Raw genomic sequence first — 17,487 nt, forward strand, 5'->3', positions numbered from 1 at the left:
TTTATTTTTTGAGCGATGAATAATTGTGAGTAAATGGAAGGAAGTCTTTTGATCTTAACAGTGTCTCTGAGTGAATTATTGGGATAGTAAGTGCCAGTTGTGGAGAACTAGCAAGATCCTAGCATATGCTTATAAACCAAAACAGAATATGAACAAACTGGACTCTGTAACGGAAGACACAAGTTTGCTAGGTTATAATCTTGCTAAAAAGGGTATAAAATGGTGAACTTAAAAACAGGTAAAGTCAGCGTAAGATATATTGTTCATTTTAATGAAAGAAAGAAAGCTGACAAGAGAGGAACAGAAGCCCAGTACACTGGACCTGTTCTAGATGTTGTTCCAGTCCCTCCACAACCTGAACCAGATATGAATCAAAAAAATGATGACACACAAGCTGAGAGAAGTACACTAAAAGAAAGGGACACAGATGGAGATCTTGAGGCTGTTGAACTGAATGAAATGCCACAAGACATTCCAGAGCAAGCCATCAGGCATTCATTACAACCCAGCAAAGGTGTACCTGCTCCTTGCCGGTCCTACCTTGCAAAGTCTTCATGGAGAAATGAGCCTGCAACCTGGGAGGAGACTGAGCAGATGCCAGCAACTGAAACCACCAGATGGAGAAAAGTTGCAAAGGAAAACATTGAACCAATGCACAAGAACCAGATATGGACACTTGTTGAGCTATCACCAGGAAAGAAAGCCATTGAGTGCTGAAACCTGGTGGTGCAATTGGAAAGTTAGAACACTACGAAGCAAGGCTAGCAGCAAAAGAGACTCTACAAAAATATGGAGAAGAATTTGATGAAATCTGTGCTCCTGTTTTCAAGCACAGCACAATAAAAATGCTCCTGAGTGTGGCAGCTTGCAGGAAGATGCAAGTCAAGTAGATGTCAAAACTACATTTTTGCATGGAGAGATTACAGATGAACTCTATATGAAACAATCACCAGGCTTCATTAACCAGCAGCATATTGATTGATTGATTGACTGATTGACTGACTGATTACAAATGAAAAAAGGGCCTGTATGGACTTAAGCTGCTCAAGTCTGGAATGAGAAACCAAAGAAGATGTTACTGCAACAAAGCTGCAAGCAAGGCAATGCAGATCAACACCTGTTTACCAGAGGCAGAAATGGATATTTAACCTGTATTATTTCATACACGCTTACTTATAGGTACTTAGAGGGAACAGGAGTACAGAGAGATAGTAATGATAGAAGTGTGTGTCTGTGTGAAGCAGACTGTACATCATTTTAGAGGAAGATCAAAATAGCATATAAAGAAAACAATAATTAAATAACTATGGCAGATCAGTTTTATCAACAGTCCTGTTTATTGGTTACACATAGAAATCCTTTCCATTGTTAACTTCAGATTCTTTAGTGTTGCACCAAGAAAGACTTCCAGTTGAGTGTTGTCAACATAAGTTTAATATGGAAATAAATCCAAAACTTTTAAAAATGCATTAAACTGAGTTGCACATGGAAAGACAAAAGTGGGTGTTTTCCATAGTCCAGAAAATTGGCAATAAAACCCCTTCAAATCAAGTCAGGGAAGAGATACAGCTCAGCAAGAGGAGACTTAGGGTGTGGCTACACTAGTGACAGGGAGTAAGCGGGTGTGGGCTGCTTTGGAATAAAGTGGGGTCTCTACTTAAGAACTTAATCCGTATTGGAAGGTGGTTCTCAAGTTGAAATGTTCTTATGTTGAATCTGCATTTCCCATAGGAATGCACTGAAAACCATTTAATCTGTATCTGCTCTTTTCCGTCCATAGAAACTACAGTGGAACCTCTACTTAAGAACTTAATCCATTTTGGAATGGTGTTCTTAAGTTGAAACGTTCTTAAGTTGAAGCAAAATTTCCCATAGGAATGGACTGAAAACCAATTAATCCGTTCTGGCTGTTTTTTTGTTATGTAGAGGTGTGTTCGTACACTGAAGCATTAGTTCCCACAGGAACTAATGCAAAGCTGGTTAATACGTACTCTACCACGAGGGGGAGAATTTTTTTTAACCTAAGATGACCTAAGGTTAAAAAAAGAGCAGGAAAGGTTTTTTTTTCCTGTTCTTATCTTGGATTTCTGTTCTCAAGTAGAAGCAAAATTTAGCAAATGGAGCTGTTCTTAAGTTGGATTGTTCTTAAGTAGAGACGTTCTTAAGTAGAGACCCCACTGTAGTCTAATCAAGCCAGACAATTCATAATTTGCCAAATGTACATACCCTACAGCACAGGTGGAGGAGGAAAGAAGAAACAGCTCATATTCAAGACATAAAAGGTCCCCTATCATGTACCCTGTAATGCCCCCTCCTTTGAGCTTTGCTCCTTCTGGGAGTTGGATGAGGAAGCATTCAGTGGAGAAAACAACTAGTGGGGAGGTAATTTTAAATCCAAGGAGTACTACGGTAGATCTTCCAAAAAAGAAGGTGGGAGAGGCTATGGAGAAGAATATCAAAGGCTACTCTACAAAGAAGCCTTAATTCTCTTTACTGTGCCAGTTATAAAGACCAATGAAAATGAGTCTTTACTTTGAGGTAGATGAAAAAAGCATTTTCTTTTAGCAACCATTGGGGTCCTGTAATAGATGAGGCAGCTGAAGTTGCAGAAGGGGGTAACTAGTTGCAAGGAGGTGATTGGTCTTCTGAGAGTATCAATAGCACCAGGTGTACAACAGGCTGAGAAAACAATGCTCAGTCTTCGTTCTGAACACCTGAAATGTATGGGAGTCTAGAAAATAGGTAACTCATACTTTAAACCTGCAATTGGCAATCTGTGTTGGGCCCTGTATTCTGGATTATTTGTGCATGATGTTGTGGGATTTAAACATGTTATTGCTAAAAATCCATGATACCCAATCATGCAGATCTGTTTACTTTGATCCTGTATGACATGTATTAATAATTTTATCTCACTTGCCCTGTTTTAATGGATGAGTTTCAGTTTTCTGCAGCCTGATGATATGGACAGAACTCTGGGAGAGGTGAAGGCTACCACATGTCTGCTGCCTTTCCTGGTATATAAAAGCTGTCAGAAAGGGGCTGGTTGAGTGGGCAGGAGGAGTGTTGAATGGCTCTTTGCAACAAGGTAGGATCTCAATATGCCTAAAGGAGACAATAGTAAGATCATGGTTGAAAAAGCCCTCCTTGGATCCCACAATACTGAGTCATTAGGAACCAGTTGCTAACATTCCATTCTTAGGCAAGATGCTGAAGTAGGTCATGAAGTAGGGGTTCCTGGATGAGATGGATCATCTCTATTTCAATCTGGCTTCGGTTATGGGATGGAGACTACTTTGGTCGCCTTACTGTATGACCTACTGGATAGAGGGAAGTGTGTTCCTGTTGGTTCTGCTGGGTGTCTCAGTGGCTTTTGGTACCATCAAGCATGGCATCTTTCTGGCCTGGCTCTCTGGGACGGGACTTGGGGGCATGTTTAACAGTGGCTCCAGTCTTTCCTTGAGGAGAAAACTCAGAACATGGTGCTGGGAGATTCCTTTTCAACACCCTGGCCACTGGCCTGCAGGGCCCCTCAGGGATCTGTTTTGTCTCCTGTGTTACTTAACATTTACATGAAACTGTTGGGGGAGGCCATCTAGACTTTTGGGGTTCAGTGTCACCAGTATGCAGATGACACCCAACTGTGTATCTCCTTGCCATCTACATCCAAGGAAGCTGTCTCAGTTCTAGATCAGTGACAGTAATTGACTGGATGAGTGAAAAATAAACAGAAACTTAATCCAGACAAGGCAGAGGTGTTCCTGGTCAGTTGAAAGGCAGATCAAGTAATAGGGATGTAGCTTGTGCTGGGTGGGATTACACTCACTCTGAAAACACAGATGTGCAGCTTGGGAGGTGCACCTGGTTTCATCTCTGAGCCTGGATAGCCATGTTTTGGCAATAGCCAGGAGTGCAAATGCACAATCAAAACTAGTGTATCAGGTGCACTCATTCCTGACAAGGTCTGATCTGGCCCCAGTAACACATGCCTTAGTTACATTCCAGCTGGATTACTGTAACACTCTCTACATAAGTCTGCCTCTGGATAGTATCTAGAAAGTTCAGCGGGTCCTAAAGGCACTGGCCAGATGAATGACTGGGGCTGGTCACAAGGGTCACATAACCCACCCATTATAGCAACTCAGGTGGCTGTTGATCCATTTCCGGGCACAATTCAAAGTACTGGTTCTAACCTATAAAGCCTTAAATGGCTTGGGCTCAAGATACCTCAAAGACCATCTCCCATTATGAGCCTGTTCAGTCGTTAAGATCATCAGGAGAGGCCTTTATCTCAGTCCCACCACTTTTCTGTTGCTGCTCCCCAACAGAATTTCCTCTGTTGCTTCTCCTAGACTTTGGAACTCCCTCCCACAGGAGGCCAGGCTGGTCCCATCTTTGCTGTCCTTTCAGCAAAGATTTTTTTTTTGTTACCCATATTCCTAAGTATTTAAAACTTGAATAACATAACTCTAAATGAGATGCTTTTCTAATTTCATTTTGTTCTCTAATAGGGATATTTAAACATAATAATTTAGATTTTTTGGAAATTAATTTTTAAATTCCCTGCCTGCCTGCCTGCCTGAGTGGGGTTTTTAAGTGGATTGTTGTGCCTCACTGTTCTGAATGCATTTTTGGTATTGCTTTTGCTTAGCATTTTGTAAAGTGGTATTTGTTTGATCCTTTTAAGTATTTGCATACATACGGTTTCAGCTTCAAATATTGTCTTGTAATGATGTAAGCTGCCTTGGGTCAATTTTAAGGAGAAAGACAAGGTATGAACAAAATGAACAAAAAATGAATATATATTACAAATGCATTATTGTTACATTGCGACAGAGATGGTTTGCAGAAAAACAGATGGTTTCCAGATATAGTCTCTGTAATGTATTGGGAGCTTCAGGCAAAGATCCTTTGTTGGATAGACTGCTTGCTGAGCTTGCTGAGCCAGTTACTACTACAGACTAGCAATGGGCCAAGGGAGTTTTTAACTGTTGTGTGGTTATTGAGGGATTGAGTGCTGGGGGGGTGTTTGGGGGAAGGTTTGAGTATATATATGGCATCTTGCTGTGAGTGTTTGTTCGTACTGTCTCATGCAAACAAAGAGCTATGCTGAATTCATCTCCACATCTGAACCCACTCCTTTACAGTCTCTTAGAGCCACCCCTGCATCCAGGTGCCAGTGATAAATATTTCCATGGGAGTCGGTTCTATGAAGCAGACAAAAAAAACCAATGGCTGAATATTTTAGATTGAGATCTGCGGGGTTTTAACAACAGATAAAACAAATTAAATGAAGCATCTCAGGGGGTTAGAAAATGACTAAGTGCCCAGATAACATTTGGATCATTGCCATGTTATGTACAACAATACATAATGACTCGCGTATTTTCACAGACTGCAAGAGGTGTCTGCTCTATGAATCACGCCACTCCCTTCTTCATTTGTGCTAGCATTTTAGCAGTGATGAATGATCAACAGACTAAAGAGAGGGAAAATGCACCCAGCAGAGAGGCAGTGCTGTCTTTTGAAATCAAAGGCTAGAAGGAATGATTTGTTAGTGCTGGATCATCCCAGCCCAGAAAAATCTCTCCCAGTCAAACAAACTACAGCAGCATGCAAGGTTGAAAATAAAACTCCAATGGTTCCTTTGAATATAATACTGTAAAATCTAAGCATTTAGAATGTACTGAAAGCATAAATCAAGATGGCCTCCAAACTGATCACCCTTCAATAGCATGAAAATAGCCAATTAATATACTCTTTCTAGCCACTATGTCTACAGCCACCTCATGAAAACAGATTATGGAAACAGACAAACTTTATGAAATCTGTTTTTTTTTAAAGTGTTTGTTTCCATCTTACAAAGAATAGGAGACACAAAGCAACAGACATAAAATCAAGTTGGAATGTATTTCATTGGAAAAGTTTAAAAAGTTTAACACATACCTTCACATTATACTAGTAGAAAGCTCATAGTTTCATGTTCTCTCTGTGTGTGGATTCTAAATCATTATTTTAAAGGAAATAACAATTATTCAGTTACTGTATCAGACTATGTATTGATTATGCTCTCTGAGGATGGAAAAGGACATTAATAACAACTTTCTTTCTTGGCAGCAATAGTGAATGCTGTTTTATCTTTCCTTCAGATTTTGTCATGTTGTGCCAAGAAAAATGTCCAGTCAGGTGGCGTTAGAGGAAGTTTTATTTGAAAATGATTCCAAAACCTTAAAAAAAATGAAATGAAACAAAATAGTCACTGACAGGAAGAAAACACTGCTAGATCTAGCCTGGATTTATATGACTACATTTACTGTTTATATGTTCTTATGTGGTTATGAAACAATAAAATGCAGGATAATATGCTACCTTACACACTTCAGGTAGATCTGTAATGGAAATTTGCATATTTCATATTATAACTGTCAACATGTCAGTTGACAGAGAACACTATTTAAAACAAAGGATATATTTCTGTGTTAAAAACGTGATACTGATCAAATTACTATCCATCCATCCATCCATCCATCCATCCATCCATCCATCCATCCATCCATCCATCCATCCATCCATCCATCCATCCATCCATCCATCCATCCATCCATCCATCCATCCATCCATCCATCCATCCATCTATCTATCTATCTATCTATCTATCTATCTATCTATCTATCTATCTATCTATCTATCTATCTATCTATCTATCTATCTATCTATCTATCTATCTATCTATCTATCTATCTATCTATCTATCTATCTATCTATCTACAAAAGGTACAACAGACATAATCATAACTTCCAGTTAAACCATTTAGAAGGAAATAAGAAGAGAGTGGACCATCAATTAAGTGCTATAACTTGTAATTAACATAGCAACAACAGAAATAATGAGCTTACTGATGATGGTATATGTCAGGGTCACGTTGTAGCCGTGTTTGGAATCCTATATAAAGATCATCCCAGAGCAGCCCATGCTTCACTGTATATCTCACAACATTAACTCGGGCTTTGATCTATAGTAAAAAAACCCAAACAACAACTCTGTATACAGTCCAGCAAAATCAAGTGCCAATTCTTATGCATTCTTATAATATTCCCAAAGAACTGTTCAAATTTAGAAGCCAGAAGCAAACCTAACAATGAGATGACCCAGGATTTGTGAATACTGAACCTTAACCAATATCCTAGAGCGTCTATGTTCCATGTTGAATGCAGTGGCTGATGTTGGCCCTGGATCTCCACGGAACAGAGATTCTAAGCTTGGGAGCTGGATTTCTGGCTTGGAAGCTTGCTGTTTTTCTATTGTTATCTCTCCAGAAGCCTCTAGCTAGGTTCTCTGTTGGTGAGTAAAGACAATGTAACTACCCAAGTCTTTTTTCAGTCATTCTTATCTCATTTGAAGGAGGGTATGTTTAAGCCCTGCTCCCCTTCTTTCTCACTTCTCTTACCCTCCTAGCATGCACAGGGGTTGCAGGTCTGAAGAGAGAGCTCCACTGTCTGTAGGGGCTCATACAGAAAATCAAGGTCTGGACTCATGTGCAAAGTTTCCACAGACAGCAGAAGATCTCTGCTTCTGACATTTTGACTTCCATGTATAGAATCTGGGTGATGAAAGCCAGGGATGGGGCAGAACACTGTCCTCTTTGCATGAGCTTCATAAGCAGAAAGGAATGACTGTTAAGTCCTGAAGTCCCTATATAACAAACAAAATATTTCACAAAATTCAGCCCTATGAATGCCCATTTATTCGGCCTTCAGTCCTATGGAATGTACAGAACTACCTTTTCTAACATACTACACAGATTTTACATAGAAACAGACTATTCTATTTGAAGTACACATGTTTAAAAATTTATTCCATATCATTTTTTCTTCTCCTTTCCTGCTGTGTGTTTTTGATCTTCACACAAATGTGCAAAAGTGTTTCCCTTCCCAATAGACCTAAGTGAGGATACAGCCCTTAAGCTTTCTCTTTCTCTGCTACTTCAAGACAGCTAGCAAGCAATTAATATTTTGGAGAGCATGTAAATGTATACAGTAATATGTTGTAGCTGCTGCTGCTGCTTTTGTTTGCTCTCAAGTTGCTTTCCACATATGAGATATTCAAGGAGCAGTTTTACCATTGTGACCCCTCCATAAATGAATTCCCACACTCAAGTGGTGGTATGAACACAGCTCTCCTGAGTCTTGTCCAATGCTTTATTAAATGTACTACACTGGTTCTCATACACTAACATTACACACAAGTAATGTTACCTCTTCATATGGACAGTCACGGTTTGGTCTCTCTTTTGGAAATGATAGGTCTAAGAAGTCCACCAAATAGTTGTAGCCTCCAGGAAAAGGGTTGAAGTCGTCATCCGTTTCTATCACCTAGCATGGAATATCAAGAAGAAGAGGTAAAGAAATATTCAAATAGCCTTCTGTACCCTCCCCCATAATGAACAAAGTGAAGATTCCTTATGCTGTCACTGAACCTATTGCCTTCCCAACTCCGGAATAAAACGCGAGACACTGATATGGGTTAAAATACGGGCCATACTTTATTAATATACATTCATATTCCAAATTTTTATTCAGAAAGAGGGGCCTGCCATAGGGCGGAAACAGTTAAATGACGTGAGTATCTAAATACTCCTAGATCAATGAAAGGGCGAGTCCCCGGCCCCAGGCTCCAGCGACCTTAAGGATCACAGGAACCTGGCTGGCCACTAAGAAACACCCCCAGACCTTGATCCCCCTTTATTTGAGGGTTGTTAGTCTGGAAGTGGCCCAGCGCATCTTCCCGCCGCAGGCACTGTAATCGCACAATCCGCAGTGCCAGGCGGTAGGATGTGCTGTTGGCTTACTTGAAATTACAGCGGGACCCACCGTAAATGCCTGTTTTTTCCACACTACCTGCCAGTGTGACCGAAGCTAATTCCACCGACTTGCCACAACCCTCTTCTACTGTGGGATAGGCAAAAATTCCCCCATCCACAGGCCAATCAGGATGAAGGCCAAAATTCCTATCCGGCCCCGTAATGGCAACCAGAATACCTCACACTAGAAATACGGCGGGCGGGTGGATGCCCGAAAAGAAGAGGGCGTTCCAGAGGGGGAAAGCCCTTTAAACACCCTGGCTTTCCCCTCCACCTACGGATCACGTGAGACCCTTCTCGCGATATCCCGGGTGGAAGGCAAGGCCAGCATTGCTGTTTGAGGTCCAAGGACTCTCCAGCAGCTGGATTATTCAGCTTCTGCATATCCTCTCCGTTTATTTCCAGTTTTAAAAAACATCCTGTACTGGAATTGTTGACATATATTTTTATTATGCTTTTAATCAGTTTTCACTTTTTGAAACCAAACATTTGAGGCAAGAGGTCATCCATCTTTGAAGTGAAGGCTTCCTGGTTTTCATTTAAAAAATAAAAACATAGAAATTGCTGATCTAGCATTCTGTCTCCAGCTGTGCTAAGAAAGCATGAAAATTAGGATAGATGTATATGTGTCATGGTGTGGCATACAAGCTGCCTGCAGCCCTCAAGTCCTCCAACATTTTTATGTTGTTTTGCGGGCCCTTCCTGGGAAAGTGGTTTCCAAAATTTGTTGTGGTGATTTGAAAAAAAAAATGCATTGCCTGTCTGATCTAAAACTCTGTAACTAAAAGGAGAAAAAAAAATCAGATGCCACTGGAAAGTGTGAAGATACAGACTGTCTCTGTGTACACACATCTGTGTGAAGTCCTAAAAACTGTACAGTTGCTTTTCGGATGGAGCCCAAATGTCAAACATTTTGCAAAAACTTGCCAGCCTTCCTATCTAAAGGAAGTACTCAGCTTGCTGGGGTAATGTGTAGCCTGTATAAATGAATTGTAAATCACTCAGAGTGCTTTAAGCACTATGGGGCAATATATAAACAGCACACTGTGGTTTACTTTACTTTTTCTTTAAATGCTGACAATGCCAAACAAACTTTTGGAATGCCTGTCAAAGGAATCATGCCTCTGACTATCCCAAATTCATGACACTGGAAACGCAGATGTACTCAAACAGAACTTGAGCAAAACCTAGTAAGTTTCACTGGAGGGGAAATGGAACAAATGGTAAGCAAATGGAGACTTACCATATAGGTAAGTCTCCATTTGCTTAGTGCCCCCTACTCCGTCCCCAGCCCAGAGGCTCTCGTGTCCTTTGCCTTGGTTTTACTCAGCTTGGATTGTTGACCCCTGTTGTATGTCTCAAAAGGCCCAGGAAAGGGATCTGGAATTCTTAATATGGAGTGGCACCCATGCCCTGCCACCAATTCAAAAACCAAAAGGCCTTTTCTCATGTTTCATGTTGTGCTTCTCCATCCACACAACCCACAGCCAGAGCACCCTCAATTCAGGATGATCCAGGGCTGGGAGCAGGAGCCAAGCTGAAGTTTGGAGTCCAGTTGGGTTTGCCTCAATGGGCTGGGACCCCCTAAGTGGCAAAGCCAATGTTTTTGTCTAAGGGTGAGGACTAGGTGCTCTAGCAGCTGGTAAGAGGATGTATGGCTGTGCCCATTTCTCCTGCTGGCTGCCCATTTTTGGTGATCCAGGAGAATGAGCCCCTGCCTTCACAGCACCTGCATGCAGCTGTTCCTTCCTCCTCCAACATTCCCTCTTGGCATCATCCCATTCCCCTCTGCCCTGCTTTTCTTAAATTGCCCAAAGCAGCTTACATAATGCACACTCCTGGCTTCTGATGCTGCCTAGTAGCTGGGTGATGGGGAGGCATGTTGTATTAATGCTCTTTCTGAGAGCAACAGCCTGGCATGCCTCATCTGGGCTAGCCAGGTGATGGCTGTGTGCCAGTAGAGAAAGCTTTCAGGCCACTCTTGGTGGTGATGGCAGTAGCAAAGTTAGGCATAACCTTGTTTGCATCAACACTGGATGTTCTGTGTGGTAACCAGCATGGGAGGAAAGAGTTAAGTGCCAGAGATTAAGTAAACTGATCTCTCTGCTTGAATTGTGTCATTTCTTGTTTCCCTTCCTCCCAGCTCATTTTTTTTCTCTTTATCTTTTCAGTTTTTGCCCTGGAAAAAGTAAGATGTTCTCTCTCCAAGCATACAAATCATATGTGGACTGTTTGGAAGTAAGAGTTCTTTTTGTTCCACAACTCTTGGTGCACATCCTAACAGATCTATGTGCAACTTCTTAACTACATTCACTCTTTTATTTCCTGCACTTGAGCCCAGTAAAGCCTCATGGTGAGATGATGGCTGGGTCAGGTGGTGAACCTGCTCTCCTTGCTACAATGTCCAAAGGTCAAATGCAAGTAATGGCCAAAGTAGCTTAACAGGTATTTACATTTTACTGGCATTTTTTAATGAGTCTCTAAAAAGTAGGGAAATATATTGCTGTTTTTGAACAACCCCAAATTAATCTGTAGTTCCTAGCATCAAGATTACCACATTTCAGATATTCATACATTTATTATGCTCAACATTACCAGAGACCAAGCAATCGGGCATTTGATGACATGTGGGGCAGTGTCTACTTGCCTCCTCATATTCAGTACTATACATTTATTAGTCTGCTGTTTTTGGTGCAAGCACACAAAAATAGAAATTCTTGTGGAATTCCTGTCCCTGAAGGAATAAACATTATCCTGCTTTTGTGAAATACTTGTATCAATCAACTTACCCTTATCACAAGGTTGTAGCCTCTAAATCCAGCCCAAGTATAGTACTCTTTCACCCAGGAGGGATAGCGAAATATCTCATCATCAACTGCAGCACTGAGAATATCTATGTATGGCTGGAAGTCCCATGAGTCTTTGAAAACTTTTGTCCCTGCTGGAGGATTCATAATTCCTATACTAAAAGAGAAAAAAACAGAATCTGCAAGAAGGATCAAATAGCATCCTACCTAAAGGAATTGAGCCTTATGCTATCTGATTACTAGTAATTTTGTAGTGTTGTCCAGTTTTACCTTGGGGAAGAGCACCTCATTTCGTTGCACCCACTTGTGAACGCAATGACAAATAAATTTCTTATGTCTTATGTCTTATGTCTTAAAATTTGGCTGTCTTATTACTATAGAAAGAGATATTACCTATACTGGCATGTTAATCCTTTGTACAACATTGTAAACTCTCCCTGCACTCTGCCCATTAGTGTGCAATTAGTCACAGCAGTTAAAATTCTAATCTATGCAATCAGTAGAAGCAAGTGACAACACCTATGTTAGCTGAGCCCCCCCCCCCTCCTTCACTTATTAGTTTCCTACTAACAGAACCACTTGCTGTATTGACTAAATCCAGAAGTGTTTTCTGGGTTTGACCAATAAAATCTAAAGCACCTTCTTACTTTTTCATGGAGCTGAAGAGACAGTTTTTGGCAACAGGGCTCGGATTAAAGCATTTGAAAATGTTCATCCTGATTAAGAGCAATTTATCAGCAGTTGTCTTGGTGAGCACCCTTGCAAAAAGAGAATCTATCAGCTGGGAATGCCATCCATTCTACTAGATCTGTGCTAAGAGGAATAAAGAATCACCAATCGTTATCCTTCTAGCTCACTCCAGCAGGAACTTCCTCTCCATTTCAATCCTTTCCATGGATGAAAGGAGTCCTTCTGTTTGAAGGGACAATTGGGATTCAACTTATCCACTACCACCACCCACAAGATCAACAGAATTAAAGCACTGATGTGCATGCAGAGGTTTGAAAAATCATCGTGTAAGACCAATAAACATGTTTTAAAAGGTTAGGGTTACCTGTCAGTTGAATCTCTTAGAACCTTTGCTAAATCCAAGGTAGCTCCAGGCTTTGGTGTCCATGTTAAAACATCACCACATTTTTTTTCAATTAGCCTGTTCAACTCATCTGGATCATTTTTAAGGTTAGTTTCTTTGATATAGCTAGGTAAAGAAAGAAACACAATCAACTTTTTTTTGTACGATTGGAAAAATGGCACAAGTAGAAAGCTTCTTCATAGAATACTGAAGTTGGAAGGGGCCCATAAGGCCATTAAGTCCAACCCCCTGCTTGCTGCAGAATACAGATCAAAGGATATCTGCCAGGTGGTTGTCTAAGTTTCTCTTGAATGCCTCCAGTGTTCAAGCACTCACCATCTCTTGAGGAAATTGGTTCCACTATTGCACTGCTCTAACAAGAAAAGTTTCATGGGCCTCCTCTCCTTGATTGGGCGGCTAGTAGTAGACTCTAGCTCCCATGTTCCTTTTGTTTTTTGCCCCAGCTAGATTGATACAGATGTTCTCAATTGAACATCCAGTCTCATCCTCCTGTACAGTATTTTTGTACAGGAATGCACATTTTTTTACATATACTGCAACCCCACTTCCCTTTCTATTCTTTCTGTTCTTTTTGAATAATTTATATCCTTCAATTGCTGTATTCTAGTTGTGGGAGACATCCCATCAAGTTTCAGTTATTTCTATCAAGTCATATTTGTCCTCCTGAACTAATATTTCCAGTTCTTCTTGTTTGTTTCCCATATTCCTGGCTTTTGTATATAGACACCAGAGATTGTGCGATCTGTGGCCTATTTGTCTTTGTACATTTTTATGAATATTACTATTATTGTTAATGTTATTGTTGTGATTTCCATGTGCATGAATTCTAACAATGCCATAGGAGATGGAGAGCCATCAAGTTGAGTTCATGGGAGAGAATATCCTAAAACCAGATTCTCATCATTCCTTTTTTTACAAGGGCTTTATCCAAATAGTCACTCCTCGTACCTCTTCTGTTTGCTTGCAGTATCTTTTATCCACATAATGAGCAGGGTTAAATTAATTAATTAAATAAATAATTTGTATCCTGGATTTGAGCTTTTGAATTTGGTGTAAAGTCATATGGTTGTCAAATTTGGTGTAAAGGTTATATAGTTTTTGGGTTGGTGTGTGCAACCCCTTGCCTCTCTGATTGTTGTTTTAATTCCTTGCATCTGGTATAGTGAAAGAACAGAATGTCACATACAGTAGATAGATAGATAGATAGATAGATAGATAGATAGATAGATAGATAGATAGATAGATAGATAGATAGATAGATAGATAGATAGATAGATAGATAGATAGATAGATAGATAGATAGATAGATAGATAAATAAATAAATAAATAAATAAATAAATAGTTTTCCTTGTGGCCTGATACACTCATGGGAGACAGATATCTCTCTTTTCTTCTCTCCTCCAGCAGCTCCTTTTCTTCTCTCTCTCTCTCTCTCTCTCTCTCTCTCTCTCTCTTTCTCTCTGTGTGTGTGTGTGTGTTTCCCCATCACAAGCTTTGTCAGTTTTAGCATCCCCCATAATCTAGGCTGGAGAATTTTGTTTTTAGATGTCCCTCCCCTCCTTTGAAACTAGAGACAGGAGGAGGAGGGGAAGTCAGGGCTGCTTTTTCACTCTCCATTAGTGCTGCAAGGAAATGTCTATTTTATTTTTTTTTCTTCTGTGTGGCATTCTGTTATTTCACTATACCAGATGCAAGAAACTTAAAAAACCCAGAGAGACTTCAGCAAAGGTTGGGAAGGGAAAGTGCTGGTGTGGGAGGTGGTGATGACAATCTTTATTTACACTGATGGAGGCATTTACATATGCTGGCACTTGCTTATCCCAATTGGCTTACCAGCCAGGGGGGAAAAGACTGTGAGAGTTAGCCAGCAGTAGGACTCCTTAAAAATTAATGCCAACAGAGGCATTCACATATGGGGAATTGATTTAAATGAACTGATTCCACAACTGGGTTAAAATAAATGGCTTTCTGGTTGAAGAGTAAAAAGATTTGCTGCTGCTCAGAAAATCACGATTCCTTGTAAAATTCATCCGTGCTTCCACGTGTGTTGTATATTTACACTTTTTACACTGATTTAGAGCACACTAAACTTGATTTAAAAATGCTTTTAAAAAAAGTAATGTCACCCTCTCCAGGGTGAAGCACGTGTTGCTTACTTACTATGTAATAAAAAGCCTCAAAACTGGAAGCAATCCTCAATCATGCTTTGTTGGCAATAGGGATGGCCATCATATTGAAACAGTTATTTGGCCTTCTAGTATTTGTACAAACACTTATCATAAATTTAGTGTGCCATAAGTAAATCAGAACACTGTACCTGTCAGAAGGATGAGCTTCAACAAAATATCCTGCAAAAGGGCAAAAGACTTTTGGCTTCAGTTCGCTAACCAGCTGGGCCTTGTAATTCAGTAATTTCTTCCTTTCAGTTTTAATAAACTGGGCTTTCCATGCCTCTGAAAAACCAACGCATTTACCAAATCTTGATGGTGCTACCACGAAAACATCTTAAAGTTACAAGAATGCTAATGTTTGCTATTAATTGTTTTTGTAGCTCTGTTCAATCTTTAAGCAGAAGGGGAAAATTAGAAAATATGCTCAAGCAGTAAATCTTCCATGGCAGAAGACACTCAGGCCTGCAGTTTTAGATGTACTCCTAGATGCATCCCTGAAAACCAATGGCCAGATGAATACGGAGGCTTGGAGTCAATTTCCATAGCTAAGATTCCTGCATGGATGGTACATATTCCTACCCAAAGCTGGATACAGACTGATATGTGGACTTAAGTTGTTTGTCTTAAGACAAATTTATAGGCAAAGGAAAGAAAAACATAAGAAGGATCAGAGTGGAGCAAGTTCAGTCAGAAAAATTGATTCCAGAATTGGTTTGGAACAATTTTTTTAAAAAAAAGATCTGGCCTGTCAATTGACTCCTCATAACAAAACAGGAGGTAGAGAAAGGAGGAAACATGACTTGTCATTTTATATTGATGAGGTAGTTGCACTTCTTGAATGATGAGATTGAAATGCATCTCAGTGCAGATTCTTACAGATCTATGTGGAAACAACAGCTTCTTAACTAAATCCATTGCTTTATTTCGAGCAGTTGGGCCAGTAAAGTTAGCAGTAGTGACATTTGCATTTCCACCAGTACAAAAAGACCTTTCTCTTCATTTCAAGTTGCCTTCACATTTTTAAGTGAAAGACAGCCGTCCATTCAGCTGCTAGTTGAGGGATTGTAGTGGTAGAGGTGACTGTCCCATGGACTGAAAGAACAGGTGAAGCACCTGAAACAGCCTGAGGGGCTAATTTTCTCCTCTACCACCGATGTGTGGAATGGCCAAAAATAGTGCCTCATGTGTTTGGCTGGTGTGTGAAGGGACTTTCTGCACACATTAAGGAAATATATAGAGTAGTTTTTCACACAAGGCCAGATCCCTAGCCTAGTCACGATGCTCCCTCCTGCTGAGGTGCTCAGTGTTTTTACCTCAGTACACATCTACAACCGTCTCACATGCCAGCAAAACATGTTGTGGAATACATGGTCACTGTGTTTACAACATATGAAATGTACGAACGCTTCTCAAGAAATCAATCATTGAGCAATGAGCATGCAGGAGTGCATTAACTTCATTGCATTAATGTATTCGCGAAGGCTTTCACGGCCAGGATCTAATGATTGTTGTGGGTTTTTTAGGCTCTTTGGTGGTGTTCTGAAGGTTGTTCTTCCTAATGTTTCGCCAGTCTCTGTGGCCGGCATCTTCAGAGGACAGCACTCTGTGCTCTGTCCTCTGAAGATGCCGGCCACAGAGACTGGTGAAACGTTAGGAAGAACAACCTTCAGAACACTGCCAAAGAGCCCGAAAAACCCACAACAACCATTCATTGTATTAACTTTAAAAAGAGTGCATTAACTTTAAATGAGAAGGTTGGCTTGGAATAGACCTTTTGGCCAATTATTTCACCATAATTATGAATGCCTTTATTTTAACTGTGTTGTTATTTTGTTACCTGTGAATTTCCCTCCACTGAATGTCATAGGGAATCCTGAAGCTCCTCCTGCAAAGTCACTCATCATAAGGTCAACTTTTTCAGGAAGCCTTCCACCATTAGGCCGGGTGCAATCCACTGTATTTAGAATTTTATGCCCTATAGAAAAAAAAGAATGCAACCAAGATTTCTGAAGTTATGATGCTGCCCACTATGGTTCATTGAGCTGGTATCCAAGAATATCATCTTGTTTCTTCCAACCGCCTTTTTGTCAGATCAGGCCAACATTGGGTAATATCATGGAGGAAAAGGAGGATCTTATTCTGGCACTAGTACTTATAAGAATTAAAGTGGGAGTGTAGATGGCACCACCACCTGGAAATGCACTGTTTGAGAAGGCTGTGAATTTGGAGATGCTAGTAGATGTGACCAGCCTCATGTTGTTACTAAGCTGAGCCACAGGAACAGCATGTCTAAAAAGTACCAGAGGCACACATTCTGACTGCAGGGGATATGCTCTGTGTCACTGATAACCAATCAGAAAATAATGGGGCAGAAGAGCCACACACAGCTCTGGTCAGTGGGGGCCTAGCCATTACTGAAGCAATACCTGCTATTATTGTGTTCCTTGTGGTTTTCTTGGACAGCCTCTGCAATCCTGATCTCTGAATCACAGGATGTGTTGGTGAGATAAGGTTGAACCACATGGTGATGGTGGGGACAGAAATACAACATAAT

The 17,487-nt window shown here is 40.5% G+C and overlaps 1 protein-coding gene across 1 annotated transcript in view; it reads right to left on the reverse strand.

The window, feature by feature from the left end:
• The window catches only part of LOC110072915 (cytidine monophosphate-N-acetylneuraminic acid hydroxylase), a 51,967-nt gene continuing 34,480 nt past the window's right edge, over positions 1-17,487 (reverse strand). Inside the window, exons 7-13 of the mRNA XM_020781654.3 lie at positions 16,771-16,908; positions 15,080-15,215; positions 12,723-12,866; positions 11,651-11,825; positions 8,257-8,373; positions 6,898-7,013; positions 1-6,227 (exon numbers count right to left, since the gene is read on the reverse strand). Of these exons, the coding sequence (XP_020637313.3) occupies positions 6,146-6,227; positions 6,898-7,013; positions 8,257-8,373; positions 11,651-11,825; positions 12,723-12,866; positions 15,080-15,215; positions 16,771-16,908 (908 nt within the window). The 3' untranslated portion in view covers positions 1-6,145. The remainder of the gene's footprint in view (positions 6,228-6,897; positions 7,014-8,256; positions 8,374-11,650; positions 11,826-12,722; positions 12,867-15,079; positions 15,216-16,770; positions 16,909-17,487) is intronic.

This window comes from Pogona vitticeps, chromosome 4 (assembly GCF_051106095.1).
Source record: "Pogona vitticeps strain Pit_001003342236 chromosome 4, PviZW2.1, whole genome shotgun sequence".
NCBI classification, from domain to species: Eukaryota; Metazoa; Chordata; class Lepidosauria; order Squamata; family Agamidae; genus Pogona; species Pogona vitticeps.